Genomic DNA, 26,398 nt, shown 5'->3' on the forward strand with positions numbered 1-26,398 from the left:
AAGCATCACCTCAGATGGAAATATTTTACACAACTTGTGCATCAGTTCAGACGCATTTCCCCCCCCCCTCGAAATCCAGCCTGACATATTTGGTGTCTTTGTAAAACCTTCGCTTCCCCACTAGAATTTAAAACGCGATCCTGTGGGTTCGAACAATGCCTGGCCACACAACACAAGTTTGTAAAGACCACCACTCGAGAGGGGAAGGGGAGGGGGTGGGGGGTTATGTTATTCATTCGATCACAGGCCGCTTGATGATTTCCACATGCGGGGGGCATCGGTGGTTATCTGTTCAGAGGAGCTGTGAGGTGAATATCGACGCCTTCGGAGGCCTCAGTGCTTTAAAAGAAGAAGCGGCTTTGAGTGAGTGATGCATGCATGTCGTGACGGTGAGTGGGCCCACCCCCCCCCTCAACTCTGGAACGGTGTTAACCACAAGCCAAAGCTGTTGCATGTAACCTCCCCAAGACAATGTGTGACATGATTTGAATCTGGTCTCATAGAAGTGTGAGGAAACGTCTGTGATGGTTTACTTATGGTTTTGTAAAATAACAAAAACAAAAAAACATTGATCATGTGTTTTGAATCATCTTTTAGGTGAAATTGGGGAAAGTTTGATCAAATATCAAATTGGATTTTTCAATCAGCTGCTTCTTTTTTGACACTATCGTTATAATATATATATATATATTATATTATTATCATATTATTATTGTGTATTTTTATATATATATATATATATATATATATATTATAATTATAAGTAATACAATAGCAAATGCTTTTATTTTGAAATGGCTGCTTCAGACTGTTATAAATATTTCTTTGACACTATTATTAAGGTAATACAATAACAAATGCTTTTATTTTGAAATAGCTGCTTACATTTCTTTGACACTAGTGTCAAAGTAATAGCTACAATAACAAATGCTTTTATTTTGAAATAGAGATTTGATGTGTTATCTTCCTTAGTGTAGCGTTTTGACCATAGACATATGTCTATGGTTTCCACGTTAAGTTGCTACAAAGAATCTTCTGGTTGCTAGGTAACGGTTTGACTTTTCCCTCCAGTCGTTTTTTTTTGTTGCCTTTGTTGATTTAATCCTTCTTGTAACTGTTCAGTGTTTACGTCTGTTTTTAATCAGTAAATATGATCGGCCTGAATGAGAAGCGGTAGTGATTGTTTACTTTATGAAGCTCCAACATTTTTAAGACAACACAGACCCAATGATGATGAAGAAAAGCATCAAATGCTCAGGATAACGTGGGACCAGGAGTGATGTAACATTTAGTATTATTGCTTGAAACTACATCTGCATGAACACACACACACTCACGATACAACCACAACATCCCCAGTCAGATTCACGCTCTGTCTCCCTCTGTTTCCTGTCTGTAGCTCCACTGCTGCCTCATAAGATCAGTTCGACGATTGACTTTCTTGTTAATGATTTCATATATCCGTGCAAATATGTGCACACCAGCTAAGAAAGCTTGTGTGTGTGTGTGTGTGAGTTGTGTATTGCTTTATCTGTGATGTCACCCTTCCTGTAAGAGCAGCAGGTCACAGGCAGCGTCAGCGATGCCCCTGCAGGCCTGATGACATCAGCAGGTTTTCACTCGCCGTTTCTTCAATATAATCGATTACCAGCAATCATCTCAGGAGTTTCCCTGGGCTTAGCGAGGAGGAGGAGGAAGGAGGGGTGGAGGAAGGTTATGTCACTTTGTAAACAAAAGCAGTGACCTCAGCGTCGACTCACGCAAAAAAACGTCAGAAAAATGTTTTAATCAAACAGCTGCTTTTTAAACGAATCTGGACCAAAGTTGTGTTGTTGCCGTGATCTAATTTTCCCCATGTGCTGGTTCGACGGTATCACGTTGCATCAGATCGGTGAAATGGCCTCAAATGTTTGGAATCCGAGGATCGAAGCCTCCACCACCACGTCGAGTCTTAGAGATTCTTTAGAAAAACACTGAATAAACAACAAGAGCAGGATAATTCTCCGTTGCTCTGGGACTCAGATATTCCGGAGAAATAATTGTCTCATCGCACAAGCGGAGTGAGAAATAAAACATTTCCCAGTCCATTATGAAATGGATCAACCGCAAACCCTCTTCCTCCTCCTCCTCCTCCTCCTCGCCCCCACCCACCCACCCACAGACACACACACTGTGAGGGGCCCCTTGCTTTTCATAACAAAGGCCCTGTCTAACCAGAGCGTGCGGCCCAGGATTGCGTGGCAAAGACTGGAAAGCTGTGTGTGTGTGTGTATATGTGTGTGTGAGTGTGTGGAAGCCCTGGCGTGTCAGGTGTCGCTGACATCTGTGCGTGTGTGTGGACCGGCTCGGAGCGCGTCACTGTCGGAGCATGTGACGTCTCTTTAATTGTGCATCCTAGCTTGATCTTTGCCCCCCTCCCCCATCCCCCCTCCTCCTCCTCTCAGCCTCAGCGTTATCTCCACCTCTCCCCCCCCAAAAAATTTAAAATAATTTTCACCGTGTTTGTGTAAAGGAGGTGGGGAGTTGCAGGGGGGAGGGGGGAGGTGGGGGGAGGGTTTGGCCGAGTTGACAGAAGTAATTGGAGCGCGGACCTTGCAACATTTTGACACGGGATGAGGAATCTTTGCTGGTGAGCTCAGCTCTGTTGTTTTTTGTTTTTTCAGCTCTGGTGTTTTCTTTTCTCTTTTCCTTTTCTTTACCTCCTCCTCTCCTCTCCTCCTTTCTTCTCTCCTTTCCTTTCTCTTCTCCTCTCCTCTTCTCCTCTCCCCTCCCCTCCCCTCTCCTCCTTTCTCCTCTCCTTTCCTCTCTCCTCTCCTCTCCTTTCCTTTCTCCTCTCCTCTCCTCTCCTTTCCTTTCTCCTCCTCTCTCCTCTCCTCCTTTCTCCTCTCCTTTCCTTTCTCCTCCTCTCTCCTCTCCTTTCCTTGATCCTCCTCTCTCCTCTCCTCCTTTCTCCTCTCCTCTCCTCCTCTCCCCTCTCCTCTCCTCCTTTCTCCTCTCCTCTCCTCTCCACCAACCCCTTCTCTCTCTTTTTCTCTCTCTCTCTCTCTTTCTCCCTCGTGTTCCTTTCCCTCGCTCCTCGCTGTCCCTACGAGCCGGTCATTAACGGTTCAGCCCACCCCCCCTCCTCCCCCCTCCCCTCCTCAAACAGACCCAGCTGGGGGAGAACATAGCTTTTTTGGCTCGCAGGCCGTGCAGGCTCAGAGGCTTTCCAGAGGTCATTGCAACCAACTGTAGTGTGTGTATGTGTGTGTGGTGTGTTGTGTGTGTCAGTGTCGTTTCAGTCCACTTTCTTTTTTTCGACCCATCGACACTAAAGTTAGTTTCCTTAAAAAAAAAACAACCCCACAGAACAACCAGGACCCCCAGAGGTTTAAACACACCCAGTATCACTTCACCTCATCTGCTGGATAACAAAGTGACCTGTTAATGAACCCCTCTTCCTCTCTCTCTCTCTTTCTCTCTCTCTGTCTTTTTTCCCTCTTGCAGAGAAGCGATGAGGAATTACCTGAAAGAGCGAGGCGACCAAACTGTCATGATCCTGCACGCAAAAGTTGCACAGAAATCCTACGGCAATGAGAAAAGGTGAGTTGAATATGAATATGAACAGCGGCTCCATTTATCAAAGTTTCTCCACACTCTGCTGCTGATCCCCGGCTGTTCATAGGCGGAAAATAAATACACACCGTTTTTCTAAGTGTGTCTGATCTCTGTGGACCGTCTCCCATCTGAAATGAAACGCTGCTGCTCTCACCGACTTCTTATGGGTCTTAAAGGAAAAGTTCAGCATTGTGGGAAATATACATATTTGCTTTCTTGCTGAGGGTTGGAGAAGTATATATTGATTATCTAGGCGAAATACTGGTTTAAAGCTACAGACTGCAGCTGGTTAGCTTAGCTTAGCATAACGCCTGTATATTATATCTCCTTTGTTGTTTATCAGTGCAAAAAAGAGGCTAGTGGTCGTAATGTTAACCTAAACTAACCAGATTCTGGTTCTAATCTTACTGTATATGGACAGGGAGGGTACTATTTTCAACATGTACTGGTGTACATCAAATTTAGCTTGATTCCTCAAATGTAACTGCAAAAATACTAAACTATCCCTTTAAAGGGGAGCTATGTAAGTCCACCACTGTTCCACTAACCCTCCTCTCGGCCATGTGCATTTGTTTACAACGAAGCTGGCAAGAAGTCAATCAATAGAGCGATAGATAACATTATACAATGTTACAACGTGTATATTTGTGTAATCTTATCCGTCATAAACAAGAGATAACGGGTTACCGAGTGCGTTTGTGTCGCGGTGCCGCAGAGGCGAGAGCAAAGTTGGTTTTCAGCTCAGAGACGCAATAAATGACATAGTGGTTTATTAAACCATCACAATTACTCCAAAGCTGTTTAATTAAGGTAAAAATGTAGCATAGTTAAGCTACAAATCATAGTTCAACATAGTTCCTCTTTAAGTCCAGGGTCAAGGTTTGTTTTTTTAAAGTCGTAGTAGTCCGTCACACGTTAAAGGTTTTATTATGTGACGTTTAATAAGTTTGTCCTTGTCCTCTACACCTTGTTTACCTTGGAGGAGAGCACTCCCTCATAGCGAGGGTTTATTGACAGGTTAGTGTGTGTGTGTGGGTATCTCGACCCCCCCTGACCTCCCATATCACCAGAGGTCCTGGGAGGAAACGAGTGTTGACCCTTTTTGGCGTGCAAGGCCACGATCAGGTGAAGGCCACAGGAGAGCAGGAAGTGGAAGAGATGGGAATGAGGGAGATAAATAACCTCTAATGGGAAGGGTGGGGGTTGTGGAGGGTAGGGGGGTGGGGGGCAAAGTCCTGGTGAAACCACGGAGCGTTTAGGTGTCGTGGTTCAAGGACGAGAGGACTCAGATCTGAGGTGTTGGTACGATGCCTCCAACAGGATCGTCGGTTCAAAGATTAGTAAAGGGCGATCGCTGGCTGTTGCAACCTCTTCTCTCTCTCTCTCCTGCTCTTTTGAACTTTGTCACTCTTGTCTTCCTCAAAGCCCTTCCTGTAACTCTGCTGTCACCTTTCTACCTCTCACTCTCAAAAACTTTTTATAGCTTTTCCCTCCTCCTCCTCCACCACCACCACCACCACCACCACCACCTCTTGCTCATTTTGCAACTCTCAACTCTCTGCTCTTGTGTTTTCTTGGCCCGAGCCGCGGCGCTGCTTGCGATCTCATCAGGCCCCCTAGTCTCTTGGTAAATCAGCTGTTGCGAGCCAACTCGGAGACACCTCGGAGAGAGCCGGAGCAGAACGGCAGAGAGACGGAGGGAGACAGAGAGAGAGAGAGGCCGAATTCCTCGGATAATTTCGAGCTGTCTCGTCCGCTTAAAGTGACACCAGCCCGTTCAAACACCCTTGTCACATACGCATGCTTGTACGGGGTCAGCTGTCAGCGTGTTGTCGCTTTTGTACGTTGCTCAATTGCAGAGGCTTAAATTTAGGTGAGTGTCTGTGACCAGCGGAGCATCCAGCCGCACCACAGACGAGTGTCTGAATGAGACTGCAGAGCAGGTCCCAGAAGGTTTTCTGCGAGCGTGTGTTGGTGTTTCGACATCCTCTGGCCTGTAAAAACCCCCACAGAGTTCATGTTGAGTGTGTGTGTGTGTGTCTTGCACCTTTGATTACTTCTGTCTATATAATAACAGCAGAGCTCACAGAAAGTGGGCGCATGAACATGAAGAATGCAAATGTGCCATCTCCCCCTGTGTGTGTTTGTGTTTCTCCCCTGGCTGCCTTGTTCTGCCTGTGCTGTTTATAGAAGGTGAAAGTAGACAAACACCCACAGAGACAGACACTGCTGTTGCGAAATAAGTCGCTTTCCAGTTCCACACTGACGCACATCAATTTATTTGAAGTGCGCCAGTTTTACCGATGAGATGAGTCGTTTTTTGTTTTTTTTCTTTTTCACTTTTAACAAGACTCGAGTTGTCGTTTCTCTTTCTGGAGTTCATGTCTTGACATCGGAGACAAGAGCATTTCAAGGGAGAGGAGAGTAATTGTCAAATGGAATAAAAAAAAAAAAGAATAAGTTTCCTTTCATTTGAAGTGCGAGTTTATATTTCTCTACGTATCATTTTCATGCTGGACTGATCACGGTGACATCTGTTAAATGAGCTCCGACAGCTTGAGGAAGGAGGGTTTAGTTGGATTGTAATGAACAGTAAGTGGATGAAAGTTTCTGACTGGTGTGGAAGACTGGTGCAGCTCTGCCCCCTTCTGGTGGGAATCAACACATGCACTTTGGTTACTGTGCTGTTCAAACAGCCATTGAACTTGTTTCTTTATTTGCTTTAATTGAAACAAAATCATTTTCTTGTCCAGTGGTTTCGTTCTCTTCCACTTACATTTATGAAACAATTCATGTATTTTAACCATAGGACGCAAACCTTTCTTAGCCTGTCATGTGGATTTTTCCCTAATCATTCAAGAAAAATAAAACTAGCTGACGAGTTAATGAATAAAGTGACATTTTATATCTCACCTACTTAATTTCTCAGGTGGCTCTCATCAAAATTCACAGTGGGGCGTCATATAACTCAGTGGGTTGAGCAGGCGCCCCATATGCAGTCTTAGTTGTCCCCCGTGGCCCTTTGCCACAGGGGACAGAGTCTTTCCCCCTGTCTCTGCTTCCCAATTTCCTGTCTCTCTCGACTACCCTATCAATGAAAGGAAAAAAGTCCAAAAAATACTTTAAAAAAACACGCAAAAAAACCCACAAAACATCTCATCGTGTCAGTATTACTGAAGTAAAGAAAGGGGTTTAAGTATTGGACCCTCACTGTTGCAAGGTTTCAGTCTTCAATGTGCAAAACTCTCCCACTGCATATCTCAGGAACCTCAGCTGGGTTCCACTCATTGACCAAACTTTCGCTCTCTTTCTTCTTTCCTTTTATTTTGGAAGCTCGATGCAGTGTTGAGTCAATAAGTCAGGTGACGAACCTTTAAACACAAATGCAAACACTCCTTTTAAAAGCATGTAAAGCAAGACATTGAGATTTAAATGCTTGAGTTTTACATGCGCTCCTCCCCGCCCAAAAAATAATGGACCATGTAAATCGGTAGCAAACATTTAAACAGTAAATAACATTTCTACTCGTCCCTGTGTCCAGGTTCTTCTGCCCTCCCCCCTGCGTGTACCTGATGGGCAGCGGCTGGAAGAAAAAGAAGGAGCAGATGGAGCGGGACGGCTGCTCCGAGCAGGAGTCGCAGCCGTGTGCCTTCATCGGCATCGGCAACAGCGACCAAGAAATGCAACAGCTTAACTTAGAGGGAAAGGTACGACACACACACAATACACACACTACTAGTAACTGTCACTCCTGTTATTTACCTTCACACAAAACGTGCTAGTTACACACCCTGCCTCCAGGCGCTTAATGCAAATAATCCAGGAAGTGTCTCATTATCTGCAGGTTATGGTTTCAAGGTTGGTAATTTCAGCTCAGCTACTGCTGGAACAGACAGACCAAAAATAGGGGGAATTGCTATTGTTATCTGTTTTTTATGGTATGTCTGTCCGTCTTTAAATGTGAGGACTACGGATGGAAATTAGCTTTGAGCTAAATCCGGCATATTTACATGACGTCATGTGTGCGTCACCAATTGTTCATTAATGTGCATTGTCGAGAAAGGCTCTAATCAGATTTCCCTGTTTGTTTATTTCCAGAATTATTGCACAGCCAAAACCTTGTACATATCCGACTCCGACAAGAGAAAGCACTTCATGTTGTCTGTCAAGATGTTCTACGGCAACAGCGCGGACATCGGCGTCTTCCTCAGCAAGAGGATCAAAGTCATCTCCAAGCCCTCCAAAAAGAAGCAGTCCCTGAAAAACGCTGACCGTGAGTTATTTTCCCACCTGTGTCACCCTCTCTTTCTCAAAACTCAATCTCTCACTGTCCTATCAGAGCAAAGGCAGAAAAATATTTTAAAGCCATCATCCTAACCTTCATGTCTCACATGCTCAGAATTGATTTAAAAAAGAAAAATTGAATGGTTTTTGTTGCAATTGTGAATTGGACAACACGCCTCACTGTCTGCTGTCCCCTGGAAACACGTCTGTTGTGCAGTCGGACTGAATTTGCAGTGTGTTTTGCTTTGGATTTGCAGCACAGTGCATTGAGCAGGTTACATTGATGTAAGAATCAGTGTATGACCGTCTAATGCAGGACAATAAGTCAAAAATATACCACACCATACCAACTTTATTTATAAAGCATTTTAAAAACCCAGTGGACCAGAGTGCTGTACAAACTTAAACTAAAATATACAATCTGTATAAGACATAAAAACGTACATAAAACAAAACAGAATAAAAACAATAAAAAGAAAATGCATTGAAATAAAACCCAATAATACAATTATATATTCCATCATTCAGAAGATTTAATCACACCATCATAATTTTTTATTCATATCAGTTGTATTATTATGTCCAACCACTAGAGGGCAGTGTAGCTGCATTTGTTTCATGTCTAACGTCCGGCCTCTTACCACAGCTGACCCGAGAGCAGTGTGTCGTGTCCTGTTCAGGTCGTCCTGAGATGTAACTCTCACAGGTGTTCTGTCCACAGTGTGCATCGCATCAGGGACCAAAGTGGCGCTGTTCAACCGGCTGCGGTCCCAAACGGTCAGCACGCGCTACCTACACGTGGAGGGTGGCAACTTCCACGCCAGTTCCCAGCAGTGGGGCGCCTTCTACATCCACCTGTGTAGGTTTTAACCCAAGCGACATCGCACAAGCACAAAACACCGCCGCACACAGAATGACTGAATATGTATAGAGAAGCAGCAAGGCGAGAGAAGCGATGACAGTTGACAGTTTAATGTAAATGTATGACCACGCTGTATGTGGTAATTACACAGCTGATTCATCGCAGACAAAGAAAGACATTGAGTGACTGAGAGTGGGTTTGGAGTGGATGGAAAGTGTTGATGGGTGGGTGGGTGGCTCGCTGCTGCTGCTGCAGGGCTGACTACGTCTTCTTTTCTCCTGCACCGTGTGTCTGCAGTGGACGACGAGGAGTCAGAAGGAGAGGAGTTCACTGTGAGAGACGGTTACATCCACTACGGCCAGACAGTCAAGCTGGTTTGCTCCGTCACCGGCATGGCCCTGCCCAGACTGGTACAGTAAAACAAACGCACCTTTCAAAATCAGACACATGTAACTCACTGTAGCAGCAGATGAAATCATACTTTTTTTCTTTCTTAGTGAAAAAGGAGTTTTAATTTGATAGTACAAAAAATATTAATCCGGGGGATGGGATGGGTGGGGCAGGCGTTGCATTTCTTTTCATATATTTGGGAAAAAGTGTTCGAATTAGCTGATAATACTCTATGTGATGAATATACAAAAATTTTAAATCTGAATTTTTTCAATTCGGATTTGATTATTTCTGTGCCAATGTGTTGATAAAATAGGTTAAAGTGAAACAAATAATTATCAGATCATATAGATGAAGTCGTGCTGAAAAAAAAGATACCAAGCTAGGGCATGTTAAACATTTTTTATGTGGTATTTAAAGGCAAAATCAAAAGTATTCAAAAACAGCCCAAACATGCTCAGACCCCTAAGGTTTAAAGGAATAGTTTGACAAATTGGAAACAAACAGATTATGTGCAGGACTAGTCAACCCCTGAAAAACTGTAACTTGTTGTCTCACATTTGCTTTTTAAGGATTAAACAAACAGGAAATAAGTTGTTAATTTATAAACAGAGGAGTCAGACCTCCGTCTCCTCTGTCTGTCTGTCAAAGTGTGTAGGAGTGTTTGAAAATGTCGAGCTAAGTAACTCAAAATTTGTAGTCATCTAGTTACTGGTATTCACTACTTCTACCTACTTTCCTAATAAATTGAATTTCTTATCTTTTTTTATCCTCCTTAAATTTCTTCCTTGTTTTATGCAGTTTTTCTGAAAGCCCCATGTTCATTTTTTTCTAATCTTCCCTTCAACCCTCTCTCTATTCCTCGTGACTCATCGCTCGCTTTCTCTCCTCTTTCAGATCATACGTAAGGTGGACAAACAGACGGCGCTGCTGGACGCGGACGACCCCGTCTCTCAGCTCCACAAGTGTGCCTTCTACCTGAAGGACACAGAACGCATGTACCTGTGCCTTTCCCAAGAAAGGATCATCCAGTTTCAAGTCAGTATCTCACCCACAACAACACTCATACACACACACACACACACACATACACACACACTCTCCATCTGCCATCCCTTCACTCATGTCCCTCAATTTTCCTCCAGTCAGTCTTGGACAGATGATTGAGGATGATTGCTTTAGCGTGCTGCAGTAGACAGTGATCTCTTAGAAAGTGAATTTGAGCCCAGTTCCTCATGTTTCCTCCATCGTTTATTATTCTGTATGGGGTTGTTTGGAAGACGGCATGGTTGTATTTTTCCTCTTTGAACAGTGTGAGGTCCACTCACCTCCAGCATTTCTCCCTTATTTACACCCTTGGAAAGGTCAATTACACACTCCCTAAGATTGCAGCCGCCCTGATTGTGCGCAATTGTCGGTGGTTATCTCTAATCACTTCCCTCTCCTCCGTCAGGCCACTCCATGCCCAAAGGAACCAAACAAGGAGATGATCAACGACGGCGCCTCCTGGACAATCATCAGCACAGACAAGGCCGAATACACTTTCTACGAGGGCATGGGCCCTGTCCACTCGCCTGTCACCCCCGTGCCTGTGGTAGAGAGCTTACAGGTACGACTGGATAGATACACCACAGCAGATTTCAGCCTGTGCTTTATCCCAGTCTGTTACATCATCATCATGTTAAACACATTGTCTCATTTGTGTGCAGCTAAACGGTGGAGGAGACGTCGCCATGTTGGAGCTGACAGGACAGAACTTCACTCCAAATCTTCGGGTCTGGTTCGGCGACGTCGAAGCTGAGACCATGTACAGGTGAGCGTTACTCTCCACCCTCTCTGCTGCTTTTAAAAAGAACTATGCAGGATTTTTTACCTAAACTATGTTAATTTTTTTTTTTTTTTACCTTAGACAATAATGTAAATAACTTTCTATTGAATGCAAAAGCTTCTGAGTAATCATGATGATTAAATAAATGACTCATGGCTTCCACCGAGCGTCTCTTGGCCGAAAACCAACCTTGTAAGATCAGTGTCCCAGCCCCGTAACCCATAATCTCTATGACAGATGAGACAACACAGATATACTCATCGTAACACATATATGATAAATACGTTATCCACCGCTCCATGAATTTCTTTCTCTCCGCCGACTTCATTGAGAACAAATGCACATGGCCGGGAGGAGGGTTAGCAAAAAAGAGGAAAAGCACAGTTCCCCTTTAAATCTGAGGCTACTTGAAGGAGGACTACCGGTAAATAAAATAATATCGTCTTCCCCATTACCATACAAATAATCCATTAGAGCTAATTTGGGGATTAATTAGATCTCACTGACCCAGACTAAAAATGTGAATAACTTTCTATTGTAATGCAAAATGCTGCCACACTGTGAATACTCAATGGTAAATACACATCTCAACATTATCGATCGAAGTCAAACTGCATGGCACTGATTCTTTGTCCTAGCCTCAGTGTCTCTGAGTGTGTCGGAGACTTTTTAGGAGCTAAGATTCATCTGTGTTTCTCTTGTTAAGTGTCTTCTCTGTCATGTTGAGCTTTATAGACGGATGAGGTTTTATGTGTTTATCGGTGCCACCCAGCGAGCATCCGGTCCACTGACCCACACAGACTCTCTGCTTCTCACCGATGTTTCTCTGCTCTTGTTGATGTGTTAGATGAGTCCCTGTTCTCCCTCTGGGTGAATCAGACTTCACGTTGGAATATATTTTATTTGCTGGATTAACCAAGAACATATTTTCCCCCCTCTCTAGTTTTATTATGAATAAACCATCTCTCCATTTATTCTCTGGATAATTCACTGTCAGTGTATTAACATTAATATTAATACGATCATGTATATTGAGATTGTGTCCTAGGATTACTTGCTGCAGGATTTTATCCGTGCTGGAAGCCACCGCTCGACAAACCAACAACCTGAAAGATTATGTAACTTCTGTGTTCACAGCTCGGTTCCTCTGCCCCCAACTAGCCACAAAAAATCCACCTCAATTCAGTTTATTTTGGTCCTTGTTAATATTTATACACAGTAAACAAATTCAAGTGAATCGGGCAGGAAGAGAATAACAAAAAGTAAACGAAGGAGAAAACCTGCACTGGTGGATTCAAGCAATGATAATGATTATATCTAAGCTTAGTCTTCTGTTTATCTCTCTTTTTTTTGGGATGTACCACATTTTTATCGCATTATCACATCATCCTTATCTTTTTGTCCTTATATTGCTTTTTCAAATGTACAGGTGCATCTCAGTAACAATAGAAAGAAGAATATGATGGAGGTCAGCAGTCTTTACCATGATAGTGGAGCTACTCAACCAGACTAAGAGACTGGGTGTTGAGTGGAGTTCATTAGCTGATTAGAGTGTGACATCTTTAGGTTACAATAGTGAACCTTTATAGTATATTCAAATTTTTTGAGATACTGATTTTGGGGTTTTCATTAAATGTAAACCATAATCATTACAGTTAAAAGAAATAAAGACATTAAATAAAGTGTCAAGCAGATTTCCATTAGTACGACAAATAGTAATAAATAATGTTGTGACCGTTTGTATAAATTAAATTCAGCCTTTTTCCCCACACTGTACAGAGCCTACCCATCACGATACATAAGTTTAGTGATGGGGCCATTCAATAATATTATGTATTCTTCTATGTTAAATAGATCTATATAACATTGGAGTTTCACTATTTGAACTGATCTACTGAAATAAATTAACTTTATCGTGATATTCTATTTTATTGAGATGCACCTGTAATTATTTCACAGATTTCGAGCAACTTCTGTTCCACTTAAATCACTTCCTGTTGTGTTGATTTATAAATCATAAATGTCTCATTGTTCAAGTTGAACACAAAAAGAAGAAAGTGACTCCTGTCTTGTCATTTTATATCAAAACCCTGATCATATTGTATCCGAGGCTCTGACACCACCTCTCCCTCTCCCTTCAGGTGTGCGGAGAGCATGCTGTGCGTGGTGCCCGACATCTCCGCCTTCCGCGAGGGCTGGCGCTGGGTGCGGCAGCCCGTCCAGGTCCCCGTCACGCTGGTGAGGAACGACGGCATCATCTACTCCACCACACTGACCTTCACCTACACGCCGGAGCCGGGCCCGCGGCCACACTGCAGCGCCGCCGGCGCCATCCTGCGGGCCGGAAACTCCAGCCTGCTGAGCAGCAACAGCCAGGAGGCCGGCGCCAGCGTCTACGGCCCCAACAGCACCTCCAACGCAGGAGTCACATCCTCATCCTCCGCCGCCGCAGCTGTGGTCTCCTAACGCACACAGGGGAGCCACGCATTACAAATATGCCTTGAGAGGAAAATATACCAAGAAGGTATATAAAGACTATGGGAAATAATAAACAAAAAAAAAACTGACTCACTCTAAAGTGCTGCGTATTAATTTTTGGATACAAAGAAGCTGAAATGGAAAAATCGGTGGGACAAACGGAGCTAAACGCAGGGGAAATCTTGAAGGAGTGACGTCACTCACAACGTTGTCCGCCAACGGGAATAAGCGAAAAAAAGTGCTCCTTGACACGCCCCCTCCCTCTCCTGTGGTTACTTTAGGGACCCGCCTATCCAGTTCGGGTGTCTGGAAATGAGTGAAGTTCCTGCAGGCTCAGAGCACCAGCACCTTTCTACGGCTGCGAGAATGGAAACCACAACAACAATACATCCACCGTGTATGAAAACAAAACAAAACAAAAAAAAACATCCGCCTTGAAAGGAAAGTACATTTTTTTGCGCCGCCCGGCTCATCCCTCCCTCTCCCCCCTCCTTGTTTCCTCCCCGTTGTTTTGTGATTATTCCTTTTTTCTCCTCCGTGTTATCGTGCATTAATCTGTGGTTTCCTATCGAGGGGGCTGGATGTATTGTTGTTGGAGGGAGCGCAAGGATGCAGAGGGACACACATAAAACGTGACGATAACATAGTTTTTATGGACCAAGGATCTTGTATAAGCTTTAGTAAAGGTACATTTTTCTCCATACCTTTTTTGTATTAAACATATAGTACACTTTTGTTACCAAATAGTTTCTATTCTTCCTCTGAGCTTGGGCTTTGTTTTCCCCCCTTTTTGAGGTCCAAAATCCCAACCTTGTATGTTATTGCAACCTTAACTACAAAAAAACGCCTGCTTTTCCAGTCTTTGGATTGAACTTTTGTTTGATACTCTTCACTTTTTCTGTTGGGGGGAAAAAAAAAAATCTGAAGTCTGGGTTGTTTATTTACATAAGCGAAGGTTGTTTCCTTTTTCTTTTTTTTTGTTTGTTTGTTCGTTTTTTTAAATTTGGGGAAATAACCTCAGAGGGCCTATTTTTTATCATTGGTTTTTATGAAGTCTTTAAAAAGAAAAGCTTTAAGCAACGCCTCTGCCTTGCCTGCAATACTCTATGTGCGCTATGTCTCCTTTGGAAAATATACACATCAGTACATCTCACATGGAGCCATAGCAATGTTTGCAGAATACATCAAGAAAGAAAAAAAATCAACAACTAGACTTCCATGGTTACGAAAACAAGTCGGTTTGTCATGTTCAAACTAATGTAATAAGCGTAGTCATTGACTTAAAGGATAGCCTTAGTACTGTATATTCTTACTGTGTACACAGTCCAACCAGTCACATATCTAATATCCTGTACCTGTCGCTCTTATTGGTCACTTGTCAGCGTATCAGAAAACGTAGTGGAAACTTCTCGTCTCTTCAAACTGCACGTAGCAAGGTGTCTTCCAGTGTGTGCTGTAGTCCTGGTGGCATTTGAATCCCAAAAAAAAAGAAAGAAAAAGACGGACACTTATCAATTTAATGTGGCCTTACTGAAAACTTCAGTTACAAAACAACAACAACAACAAAAAAAAAACGTCACTTTTTACTTATCTGCTGTTTACTCACCTTGGAAGAACCTGTGCGTAGCACAAAAACAAGCTGATGCCTCGCTTCTTATCACAGGAGCTCTGCTGTTTGGAGCTCGTCTGCTGTTTGGAGCTCGCCGCCGCGGCTCCTGAACCACCGCGTCGTGCAAAAGCAAAAGCAAAAGCAGCCTTCTGAAGGATCTCTCAGCCTTCATTGTGTACAAGTACAATAACCCAGTTTTTTATTCTCATGCGGTGCCCGGCACCTTTCTTTCTCACTCTTTTTGGTACAACGTCTCACGAGCGCTGTAAAGCTCCTTCCAGCCTTCTTTTTAAAAAAACAAAACAACAAAAAACAAAACAAAACATCTTCTGTGGTTTATTGTTTTACGCAGAGACAAGTTGTGTGTACATTGTAAAACTCACTGTCCGTGTAGTTGCACTCATCTCTGTTCATGGCGACCACGTAAAGGCCTTCTAAATGTGTATTATTGAAGATGTGCATTTTTCCAAACATAACAGCAATATTGTACAGGTCATTTCATTGTCTTTGTCCGCCTGAGCACTAGTTCACCAGCCAGCATATATGTGTATGTGTGTGTGTGAATGTGAGTGTGTGTGCGTTTCTGTATGTGTGTGTGTGTGTGTGTCATATGTAGTCGCTGTAAATGGAATATTGAGTCAGACTCGCTCCATTTCAAACCCGCCCTCCAAAAAACAAAAAGAAAACTTGAGATTCATTGTTTTTTCTGTTTCTTCTTTTTTTTTTTTTCTTTCCTCCGTCTTCCACCTGAATCCAAATGTCTTGATAATTGTGGATAAAACATTCAGAGGCAATACTTGTGATCTTTTAGTATTTACAGTACAACTGTATACGCTTCCGGGAATAAGAACAACGATACTGTAACTTGAATGTCTGCTTAATGAAGTATTTCAGAGTCATTTTTACTCACAAAACAAAACCTTGAAATAGGAACAAAAAAGGATTCGCTTGCTCCCCCCCCTTCAATGTAAAAAAGAAAGAGAAAAAAAAGAAAAAATTAAGTTATGCCCCCATTTTCGCCACTCTTGTCCACCTGTCCGTCGTTAATGTTAAATATTTTATATTGTAATATTGATATTTTTTAAATTATTGGTACAAAGTCTCCCCTTGTCTTATGTCAACAAGAAAAAAAAGAAAAGTGCATTATTGCCCGTGCTGCCTAACGTTGGCCTGGGAGTGTATTTTTTTTTTTTTTTTTTTTTTTTAATAAATAAATAAAGAGGCCACTTCCTGTCTGTCCTGGACGCGTGGAGGAGTTGGTGCAGTGTAGCATCCGAAACCTAAACCTTTTTTTTTTCTCTTCTCGCGCTTCTTCACGCTCGGCTCCCGCGACCCCTGAACCCTTTACTCTGCAGGATGGAGGTCACAAAAATCTTTCAACTGTAGATTTTTTTTAAAAACTTGAGTGTTTTTTCTATGTCTAACTAGCTCTAAACTTCAGCCAGTTTTTTAACATAGCCTCTGCATTAGCATCACCCCTATCCCCCCAAAACCCAAACCTGCCCGACCTCCCCCTCCTCCCCTCTCCCCTCCCCCCCTCCTCCCTCCAGCTTGGTTTATTTTTGGGTTTTTGTTTACATGTTGAGTCGCCTCTTTTAGGCTAAACAACCCCCGGCTCCTCTTCATCTCCTCATGCGAGTCTGAGCAGAGCAGCTTTGTCACATTTACTCAAGCTAATAAAAGTGTGTGTGGAGGAAGAGGAGGAGGTGGGTGGTAGGGGGTTTTAGGGGGGGGGGGGGGGGGGGGGGGTTGTGTGTGTGTGTATGTGGGTGGGGGGGTGATGCATGCTTTTAGAAAAGAAGAAGAAAAAAAAAGTGTCGCCTTGACAATCCGAGCTGGTTTACAGTTTATTTTTCCTCTTAAAACATCTGGAGTTTTAAGAGGTTTGGGAGGATACAGAATAACTTGATCACATCCCGCGCTCATGAAAAAACGGGGGATGAACTTGTCAAAAGGGGTCAAAAAGAAAAAGAAATACAATGTTACATGCCTTCTTTAACCGCACGCTGTATTAACCTGGCGACAAAGCTTTCACAGAGAGAGAAAGAGAGGGAAAAGTAAAAACACCATCTCATTAGCATTTGCGATGCTTTTTACGAAATATCTTAACCGGTTTCTTTCTCTCTGTGTGTCTGGTCGTAATTGTTTTACTCTTCCAAAAGCAGCTGTTTCTTTTTTTTTTCTTTTTTTTTTTATAATAATAATGAGCTCTGAACAATGTATGTATCCTCTAATATGCCAAATGTCTTTTTATAATGTAGTTTTCATGCACTGCTAAACAAAACAGGGCAGAGTGAGAGGCAGCTTTAAACAAACGATAATAAAACAAAAAACAAAACAAAAAAAAAAGGAGTGTGGAGCCCTTCTCTGTCGCACTCAGCCTTACTTCTCCTTCAGACTATTTGGCTGTTTGCACTACAGAGCGCTAACCTTTCTTCTCTCACACATTTCATCCTCACTCATGTTTCTGTCTGTACATTTGGAGTTTTCTCACTTCTTCCCTTCCTCTTCTTTTTTTTTTTTTTTTGCTTTTTAACATGCAGCCTGTTGTACCTTAGCTTCGCTCGTCAGCTCACTTTTTTTTGTTGTCCTCCTCCTCCTCTTCTTCTTCCTCCTCCTCCTCCTCTTCATGTCCTTCCACTATCTTTCACTCTCACTGTATCTGTGTATTATTCTAGTAAATGGTAAGCAGAGGTGTCATTGTGGTAGTATACTCAGTGCTCAAAGGGTTGCTGATGGTAGAAACCTGTGCCGTTTGTAACATTTAGCAATAACGTCAAAACAAAGGGGACGGTTGTTTTTTTTTTTGTTTGTTTGTTATTTTTGTTTTTTTTGATAACATACGTTAGTTTGTTTTTGTACATATTGCAGCTCCAGATCATGCTCAAAATCTGTATGTCATTAAAAGAAGAGAAAAAAAACGTGAAAAAAACTTGCAATATTGGCATAAAAATAAGAAATAAAAAAGTGATATAAAGTCGGCTTGTGTATGTTTTTAATCGTCATCAGAAAGCTGTAGCATGTAGGGTTTTTTTTTCTTTTTTTACACTGAATATGAAGAAGTCCCAGTGGCCGCTGGATGAAGGCAGGTGGTGAGGTGGAATGGGTGAGTGGGGGAGCTTTGGGCATCAACCAAGCCCAAATGGAGCTCTTATCCCTGGGAAGAAGTCCCAGCAGTCCCCCTCCCATCTGTGTCTCTGTCCTCCACCACTTGTCTGGACTCTAATGCTCCTCTGTCCTTCACTTCCACTTTTATTAAAGCCGTTAAAAGCTCCGAGTTGCTCCGCCACGAGTCTTCGCAGGCGCACTTCAAGGTCTTTATATGGTCACCCAGACAGACGTCTGATGCGTTTGTGTGTTTGTTGGAGAACACAACACTGACCCGAGTGCTTCGCTTTAAAGAGACCAGTAAACTGTCTGGGATTATGTGTTTACATTCAGTTATGTGGCTCCCACAGGTCAAGAACACCGCACATTATCATGCAAATAAAACAACAACGTTTTCCATTTGACGCGTCATCAAATGGAACAATATTCAGGCCGTATTCACAATGCAACACGTTCACAAAGAAACAAAAAAAATAAAGTTGCTACATTGACGCTGGTAAAAAAAAATTGAACAGTGTGAATCAGTGGAAATCAGGTGGGTGATGCCGGGAAACTATGTCGCTCTCTCTTTGAAGAGGTGGGTGCAGGTGTTTCAGGTCCCACAGAGATGATAAGGCCCCTCCAGTCAGCACACACACACACACACACGCAGTACAACAACCCCCTCTCTCTCTCCTTACCCCCCCAGCCCCCCACCCCCCTTAGGCACACAGACACACAAACAGTAGGTCAAGGATGAGACAGAACTGTTTGTGCCCCGGAGGTCTGTTGTGAGGACAGATTACACGGCTGCAGCTGAAAAACGACAACACTAGAGTTCCTGATTACAACGAGGCGATAACGATTGCGCGAACTGCCGAACGCGGCCCCTAAATGGCCCCTTGAGGTGACACTGCTTTGGCCCCTTTATCAGCATGTGTTTCATGCCTTCAAAGGGTTCAGTTCAACTGAAAACCAAACAGTAAAGCGAATTAAATGTGATAATAATGATAATAATACAGTGTGTTTTCTAATTTCCGCTGCTCCGTGGTTATATTTACCCACGTTTGGAGTTATCTGCTTTATTTGAGATAACGACAATGATGTTGAAAGTTGTTTTGTTGTGTCTCTTTCTTTGAACCCGATTGGAGAGGCTGGTGGACGAACATTGACAATGTGTTCAAACAGAGCATGTGTGGACAATGTGTTAACCCAGATCAGAGCACTTCCTGTCTATGTGGGACTTGTTGGCCCTTCAGGGTTTTTATGTGATCAGGCATCAGTGGGCCACGCGAGGCTTTAGGGAAACATCTGGCCGTGCTGATGTGCTGTGACAGCGCTGAATGTACACGGTCATTAACTAGCTGTGCCCACGTCACGTCGCACTCCAAGCTAAAGCAGCATGGCCGCTCGCAAACTGGTCCTATAAGCTCTGCGAGGTGTTTTCTTTGTCGACAACACACCACAGTTTCTCCACTGACTCAGGTCGGTTTAGGTCAGCTCGCTCCAGGCCGAGGTGCGGATGCCGGTGTAGGTGTAGCGTGTGCTGGCAGCGCTCGGCGGGGTGTGCCCGTTCTGCTCAGGGGACTTGGGCCCCGCTCTTGATCGGCCGAACTCCCCTTTGGCCGTCCCGCTTCCGGCCGATCTCCCGAAGCCCCCACTGCTTCCTCCTACTCCACCTCCGCCTCTCAAGCAGCTGCAGCAGCTGAAGGTGGCCAGCATGCCCTGACGGAAACGCTTGTTCATGAAGCAGTAGATGATGGGGTTGACGCAGGCCGAGGTGTAGGACAGGAGGTGGATGAAGGAGATGGGCGCGCCGGTGAGGCGGTGGGCCGAGCGCCGGTCGAAGGCCTGCCACGCGTTGACCACGAAGATGGGGGTCCAGCAGAGGAAGAAGAGGAAGACGATGACCAGGAGCATGCGGATCACGCGCTTCTTGGCCATCAGGTTGGAGGTGGAGGTGCTGCTGCACACGCGGCCCACGGTGGGCTTACTGCTGCTGCTGCTGGAGCCGGGGACGGGGACGCTGCCTGTGCTCATCGTGATGCTCTTCTTTTTAGACGGCTGCATGTAACAGCCGTCACTGTCACCGGGTTTGATGCTGCCAGTGCTGCATTGTCTCTCTGTCAGGGAGGAGAAAATGAAAAACACCGGACAGTTAGAGAGTGATTACAATGGCCGCTGTCACTCCAAACAATCATTTATTGTGCTTTATTTCTGTACCTCTACTAGATTTCCTGTTGGACAGCTCAAACCTGATGCCTCTGTAGAGCTCCAGAGAGATGAGTCCATAGGCTGTCATCATGACGATGCCAGGGATGAGGAAGAGCAGCAGCAACAGAGACACGTACCTGAAAGTTACAAATGTGGGTGAGGATGTGGAAGAAATCCATCATTGGTAGGCTACTCTATTATAAGTCTGGTTTTATTTTGAAGGGTCGATCTGAAAGGGATGCGTTCCCAGTGTGAAGACGCTGGGATGTGAAAAGGTGAGACTAGTGACCTATTCTCAGCTCACCAGGACTGCTGGATGACGTCGTTGGGCCACACCAGGCGACACATGTGCCCCGTGCTGTTGTTGATGCGGGTAAAAGGCTTGAGGGTGCTGGAGATGGGGTAAGGCAGCATCAGGATGAAGGACGCCACCCAGGTGGCAGTGATGACCTTGGCGGCGTGGGACTTGGTCTGCCACGCCCTGGAGGTCAAAGGGTTGCATATGGCACTGTAGCGCTCCAAGGAGATGGCCACCAGGTTGAAGGTGGAAACACTCACTGAGACACCTGCACAGATCAAGAAATCAAAACAAAATATGACGGCTATGTTACGAATCGATAAAGGCAAACAAGCTATTTATTGGCTGCAAACATTAGATTACTAGGTTTTTTTTTCTCTAATAAGGGAAAAAAAGAGGTACACTTATTCATGTCCTCACTGATTCAAATAATACCATTGTCAAGCTAGGGGAGCATACGTCAGTCCGACTGCCCAAAAGTCCGACAGCTCATTTCTCCGACTACCCATTCTACAGTGTTAAGGTTAGGTTTAGGGTAAGGGCTACTTAAGTTGGAGAAGTGGGAGGTCGGACTAATGGACGCAAAAATAAAGAAATGTATGGTCGGAGAAATGGGTAGTCGGACAGACGTCATGCGCCCGTCAAGCTATAGCTAGCATCCTTTTAGCTTAGCTTCACATAAAGATTGGAAACCTACATGCTGCCATTCTGACATCCCAGCATTCCGACATCCCAGCATTCCGACATCCCACCATTCCGACATACCGCTATTCCGAAATGCCATCGTTTTTGATGAAGTTAAGCTAACTGGCTTCATATTTAGCTACTTTACTGACATGACATGACATGGTGTTGTATTGTATTAATACTGGAAACAAAACAATTATGCATATTTTTAAGGTGATTTGAAAATCATATCCAACAACTGAGATGAAAGTTCTCCTGTTTAATCTTTCTGCTAAACTAACTGGTTTCAGGCTGCAGCTTTATCAGAAAAGACATGAGAGTCTTGGTAATTTTGTCATTACCAAAAATTACCTATTCCATTAATTTCATGTTGTTTTGTTTTTCCTCTCTCTGTCATAAACTTTATAGCCCAACATTCAGAACGATCAACATCCTCACAAAAGGTAGCTGTGTTTACCACAATGCTTGTAACACTATGGCACATTAATGTTTTGCCACATTACATTTAACTGCTGAGTAGTGACAGAGCACATCCTGCAGAACAACGCTAACACACTCAGTAACAATAACAAGAACTATAAATACATTCGTATTATCGCTGCGCACAATCCGAGAGCAGCGACACATAAACAGATAAACACATGGACAAATGAGGTAATGATCCTGGAGGACAGCGCTCTGATCTCACCGAACTTCCAAATGGAGCAACAGGAAGTACGGAGACAGATGAAAATCATATTATCTAGCGGATTTGCAGTTGAATGAAAATGAAATATTAGCAAAGGTACACTGTCTGTTATGACTGTACCTTATTACAAAACTCCCAGAAGAGCTTTTTAGAAGAAGAAACCTGAGGGATTCATTAAAATCACATGCACAGATGATTCACTTCCTTAACTACTAAATGAATTATCCCCTTTGAGACTGTCTGTATGGGAGATTTAGAGGTCAATATAAAAAATAAATAAACACTGGAACAAGGTGGTATACACCACACCTTTATTGTGTCATAATCAAATTTTAAAAAAACGTGAGAAAGGTAATTATCTTGTTTTTATTAAGGGTGTGTACACCATTTCAATGGCAGAATTGCCATAGGCAACAACGGAAAGGCTGCATGCATGCATGACGCATACTAACAACTATTCAAGAAATGTTGTGCTGGTTAAAGTAAAACAAAAACAGGTTAATTCAATGTCACAAACTAACAGTCATTCCTCTGATTCTGTTTCAAATTTCTTTCACAAATACAAATTTGCCTCAAAGGATTGAAGGAGAGTTTGCAAATTCATCAATTTGGATAAAAAGAAACTCTGAAAATACACTTTTTAAAAGGAAAAATTGAAACGGAAAGAGTCTGGCTTGTTCTTTCTTTTTGAACTCAAGTCAGGGACAAAATATTTCCTTTATGTCACCACTTTTTCAATTGAGGAAAAGAGTTGATCACTCTGCTGCCTGAGTTTGATGAGATGATTTTTGCTATCTATCTAACTAACGGAAGTAGGACACATGGTGCTTTTTAAACCTCTCCTCAAGACAAGTTATAAGTTACATATCATAGTCAGAACAAATAGGGGTTCCGCAGGGGTCTATTCTTGGGACTCCTCTGTTGAGCTCAAATCATACAAACTTATAACATAATTCTACATAATTAAGTAGATGACACACAGATATCCTTATCTCTATCATCAGGTGATCATGGACATTTAGATTGTGTGTGTCACTAACCCTATGCCAAAAAAATACTTAAAAAAGCAGTAGAGTCGGGGGAATAAACCATCAAACCAAGACCTTGAACCCATGCCTTTATTTCCAGTAGATTAGATTATGGCAATGTTGTGTTTGAAGACCTTTTGAAACAAGCTGCTCAGAAGCCGTTACTAGGCTCCTGACAAGAAATACTCCATTTCTAAAATAAAAGGCTACCTCAGACTCGGAGACCTTACTTTAAAATGTTGCTGCCTGTGTATATAAATCACTCAGCAGCACCCAAATATATCTCTGACATACTTGTGAGAATTGAACCTTCTATGACCCTTAGGGACGACCCATGGGTTAGAACAAAACATGGTGATGATGCATTTTGTTATCATGCAGCACAAACCTGGAATAACCTCCCAGATGATGTCAGACAAACCCCACCCCTAGCCAATTTAGGTCAAAGCTAAAAGCAATACTGTAAAGTCTTCTATCTTATTTTTAAACTCAATTAATTTTACCTTTTAAACCTTTCTCTGTACTCCTTTATTGTAAATTTGCATCCTTTAGTTTTGCCTTGTAAAATGCATTGACTGTGCAGCTGCATTGCCTTACATAAAATATTTAAGAAGTCTTTTGAGGTTTTCTCAAAAGAGTGCTCTAATATAAAGTTATAATTATTCTGCATCTCCTTCCTCACTGAAATGTCAAGAATCTTTTCACATGCTCACTTTAAACAGCTCGATTGCGTTAGTTGAACATTGCTTTCAAATTAGTGGAAAATCACAGAATTCTGTTTATATATTCATGTTTTAAACTCAGAGAAACTTTGTCTTTTATATTCTTATATTCAACCTTTTGCATGTTTTTAATCAACTGTGTTAATATCCAGTCAGGTTTGTTTCTCATCTCACCCTGTACTTTTGAGGATGAATTAGCACAAAAAAAAGCACTTCATCATAGATCGCTCATAAATCCTACATGTACTGTAGCAACATGAGCCAAATAAGTGGCTCTGCAGGTATACAGTTTTATGTGATTCAACACTTAATGACATCGTGCCACTGGTTATTAGGGCTGTTTTTTTATTTTTTATTTTTTATTTTGCATACCTCATTTTGTGACTCAGGCTCATTAAAACACTGGGATTATTTGAACATGCAAGGGAAATGAACCTTGCTCAGGACATGGCCTAAGATGACTTCAATTATCCTCTGTCCAACAATGTCATTACCAGCGCAATCAAAGAATAATGCTTCAGCCTGGATGAAGAGATTTGAATCATTTTGCAGCAGGGGATGTAAATTGATGTGAATAAGGAAACAATCTGCACGACAGGCACAAATTAAACATCACATTTTTTGACTCAGTGCATAAACATCAAGTGTTTTCATCCAATATCCAACAATCAGTATGGTCATAGAATTTGCAATCAAAGCTGTAATCAAGGATCAAAGACATGAAAAGACACTGAAATTGTATCACAATCTCATATTCACTCACCCATGAAGTACATGACCAGCTTGCATATGCCTATGCCAAAGATGAAGTCCCTCATGAGGTTGGGGATGAGGGTGAAGGGGATGCAGACCAGAGACACCATCAGGTCGCTGATGGCCAGAGACAGCAGGAAGAGGTTGGTGACTGTCCTCATCCGCCTGTTCCTCACCAGGACGGCGATGATGAGGCTGTTGCCCAGGACACTGAGGAGGAAGATGAGGCTGTAGAGGACGATCCTCACGGTCTGGTTGATATCTGAGAGGAAGTGAGGAGACTCTGGGCTTGTCATTTGAAAATGTGACCAAATGCTGTTTGACTCTTTTGCCTTTTTCCTTTTACTATGATTCCTAGTAAAAAAAAAATATATATATATATTTTATCTAATCCTATATGAAATCCCTCAGGCTGTTTGTTGTGTCCTTCTCAGTCATCCACAGACATGTAAAGTTTGACCTATAAGAGTCTCTATTTTGTGTCTTGTGGCACAGTGGCAGCGCTGTTCACTTGACATTGGCAGAACTAGTGTGCAGTGACAACATATGTGTCATACAAACACACAGCAGAATGCATTAGCCTTATGGAGGACCTGAGCCATATGCGTAATGCGCACTGACGCAAAAAATGCCCAAAGCAGTCGCTCTTTTGGCACAATAGAATGGCTCAATTTGAATAACACAACAAACACATTATATTGAAATAACGCTGTTCACTAAGCGATGTGTAGTGTATTAAATAATAATGATTAAAAAGAAAAAAAAGACAAATAAACTGGCTGTACCTTTAGGCTCCGGTGTGGGCTCCTGCTCGCTCTCGCACTCGGAAATATTCTTGATCCCAAAACTGCACAAAATCCTGTTGAGGTCGGTTGAATTTAGGAGCATGTCGTGAATCGTAAACGTCTCCATGTCGCTCTCTGTCTCCTCTTGTAGCCTCAAGTCAAATCAGTCATGTAAACGGCATTCGTCATGCTCTGGCCAACAAAAAAACACACACCAATGGATAGAGCATATTAAAATAAAAAATAAACTACACTACACAGAGCCTAATCTCAGTAGATTTAAAAAGTAATAAAGAAGAATAAAGGAGAAATTAGAGGTATAACACTACTGTGGTGTCTACAAGTTCCCGTGCGCTCTCGGTCTGGTGCGCTGCGCTGCGCTGTGCTCCAGTTTCCAGCTACTGCCACATGTGGTCGGCTCACATTCTTGAGCGCTCAGCCCGCCTTTAGATTCTGTCAGCATCTCCCTTTTTATAAAAGCCCCTGGTCGTAAATCATTGCGGTAATAGAGATGCTCCTCGGAGTTAAGTGGGCAATAGGTTGGCTGCATTAAGCAGAGCCATTCCTCTTGGCTCTTCATTAATATCCCCCCCACCCTCCACCTGCCCAGCCCACCCCACCACCACCACCACCAAATATTTATATAATCACTCGCAAAGAGAGGATTTAGTGCAGCCAAAATATTCAAGCTGCATGAACATCAACATCATCATCAGCTCAAAAATGTTAGGGGGAGCAGGAGTGGATCTGGTGCAGCATCTTGTCTGCCACGTTTCAAGGCAATGATGTGGCCCTGCTGTGGCATTTCATGTGAACATGTCAGCAACAATGTGAAAGCTCATTGAATCAGGCTGTAATTGTTCTGATGGCCGGAGAAATGCGCTGTCATTAGCGCCCAAACAACGCCAACTCCAATATGTTCACAGCTGCAACTGAACTGTCTAGAAAACTGGCAAGTAGGCTAATTATTTATTTTCTTAGAAAGACTGATAGATGTTTACACAGAAACATGATCTAATCTGTATTCCTTATGTCAAAATACAAGCATTTTATTTGGATAATTTCCTGTAATGGCCTTACAAAACAAT

At 43.0% G+C, this 26,398-nt stretch overlaps 3 protein-coding genes across 3 annotated transcripts in view; 1 reads left to right on the top strand and 2 right to left on the bottom strand.

Annotated features, from left to right (window-relative positions):
* rbpjb (recombination signal binding protein for immunoglobulin kappa J region b) overlaps window positions 1-14,938 on the top strand; it is a 49,024-nt gene extending 34,086 nt beyond the window's left edge. The window contains exons 3-11 of the mRNA XM_085759493.1: window positions 3,487-3,582; window positions 7,139-7,304; window positions 7,696-7,870; window positions 8,603-8,740; window positions 9,041-9,153; window positions 10,031-10,171; window positions 10,587-10,742; window positions 10,843-10,946; window positions 13,103-14,938. Coding sequence (XP_085615619.1) covers window positions 3,487-3,582; window positions 7,139-7,304; window positions 7,696-7,870; window positions 8,603-8,740; window positions 9,041-9,153; window positions 10,031-10,171; window positions 10,587-10,742; window positions 10,843-10,946; window positions 13,103-13,427 — 1,414 coding nt within the window. The 3' untranslated portion in view covers window positions 13,428-14,938. The remainder of the gene's footprint in view (window positions 1-3,486; window positions 3,583-7,138; window positions 7,305-7,695; window positions 7,871-8,602; window positions 8,741-9,040; window positions 9,154-10,030; window positions 10,172-10,586; window positions 10,743-10,842; window positions 10,947-13,102) is intronic.
* Window positions 1-26,398, bottom strand: part of tm4sf5 (transmembrane 4 L six family member 5) — a 252,573-nt gene that overhangs the window by 219,638 nt on the left and 6,537 nt on the right. The gene's annotated exons all lie outside the window — the stretch shown is intronic.
* cckar (cholecystokinin A receptor) lies at window positions 18,732-25,756 on the bottom strand. The gene is made up of 5 exons (XM_085759494.1): window positions 25,311-25,756; window positions 24,536-24,787; window positions 20,654-20,915; window positions 20,359-20,486; window positions 18,732-20,258 (listed from the first exon to the last, which is right to left on the bottom strand). The coding sequence occupies exons 1-5, from the start codon at window positions 25,435-25,437 to the stop codon at window positions 19,627-19,629; spliced, it is 1,401 nt and encodes a 466-aa protein (XP_085615620.1). The 5' UTR covers window positions 25,438-25,756; the 3' UTR covers window positions 18,732-19,626.

This window comes from Trachurus japonicus, chromosome 18 (genome assembly GCF_045865225.1).
Source record: "Trachurus japonicus isolate A0001 chromosome 18, Traja_1.0".
In the NCBI taxonomy this organism is placed as follows: domain Eukaryota; kingdom Metazoa; phylum Chordata; class Actinopteri; order Carangiformes; family Carangidae; genus Trachurus; species Trachurus japonicus.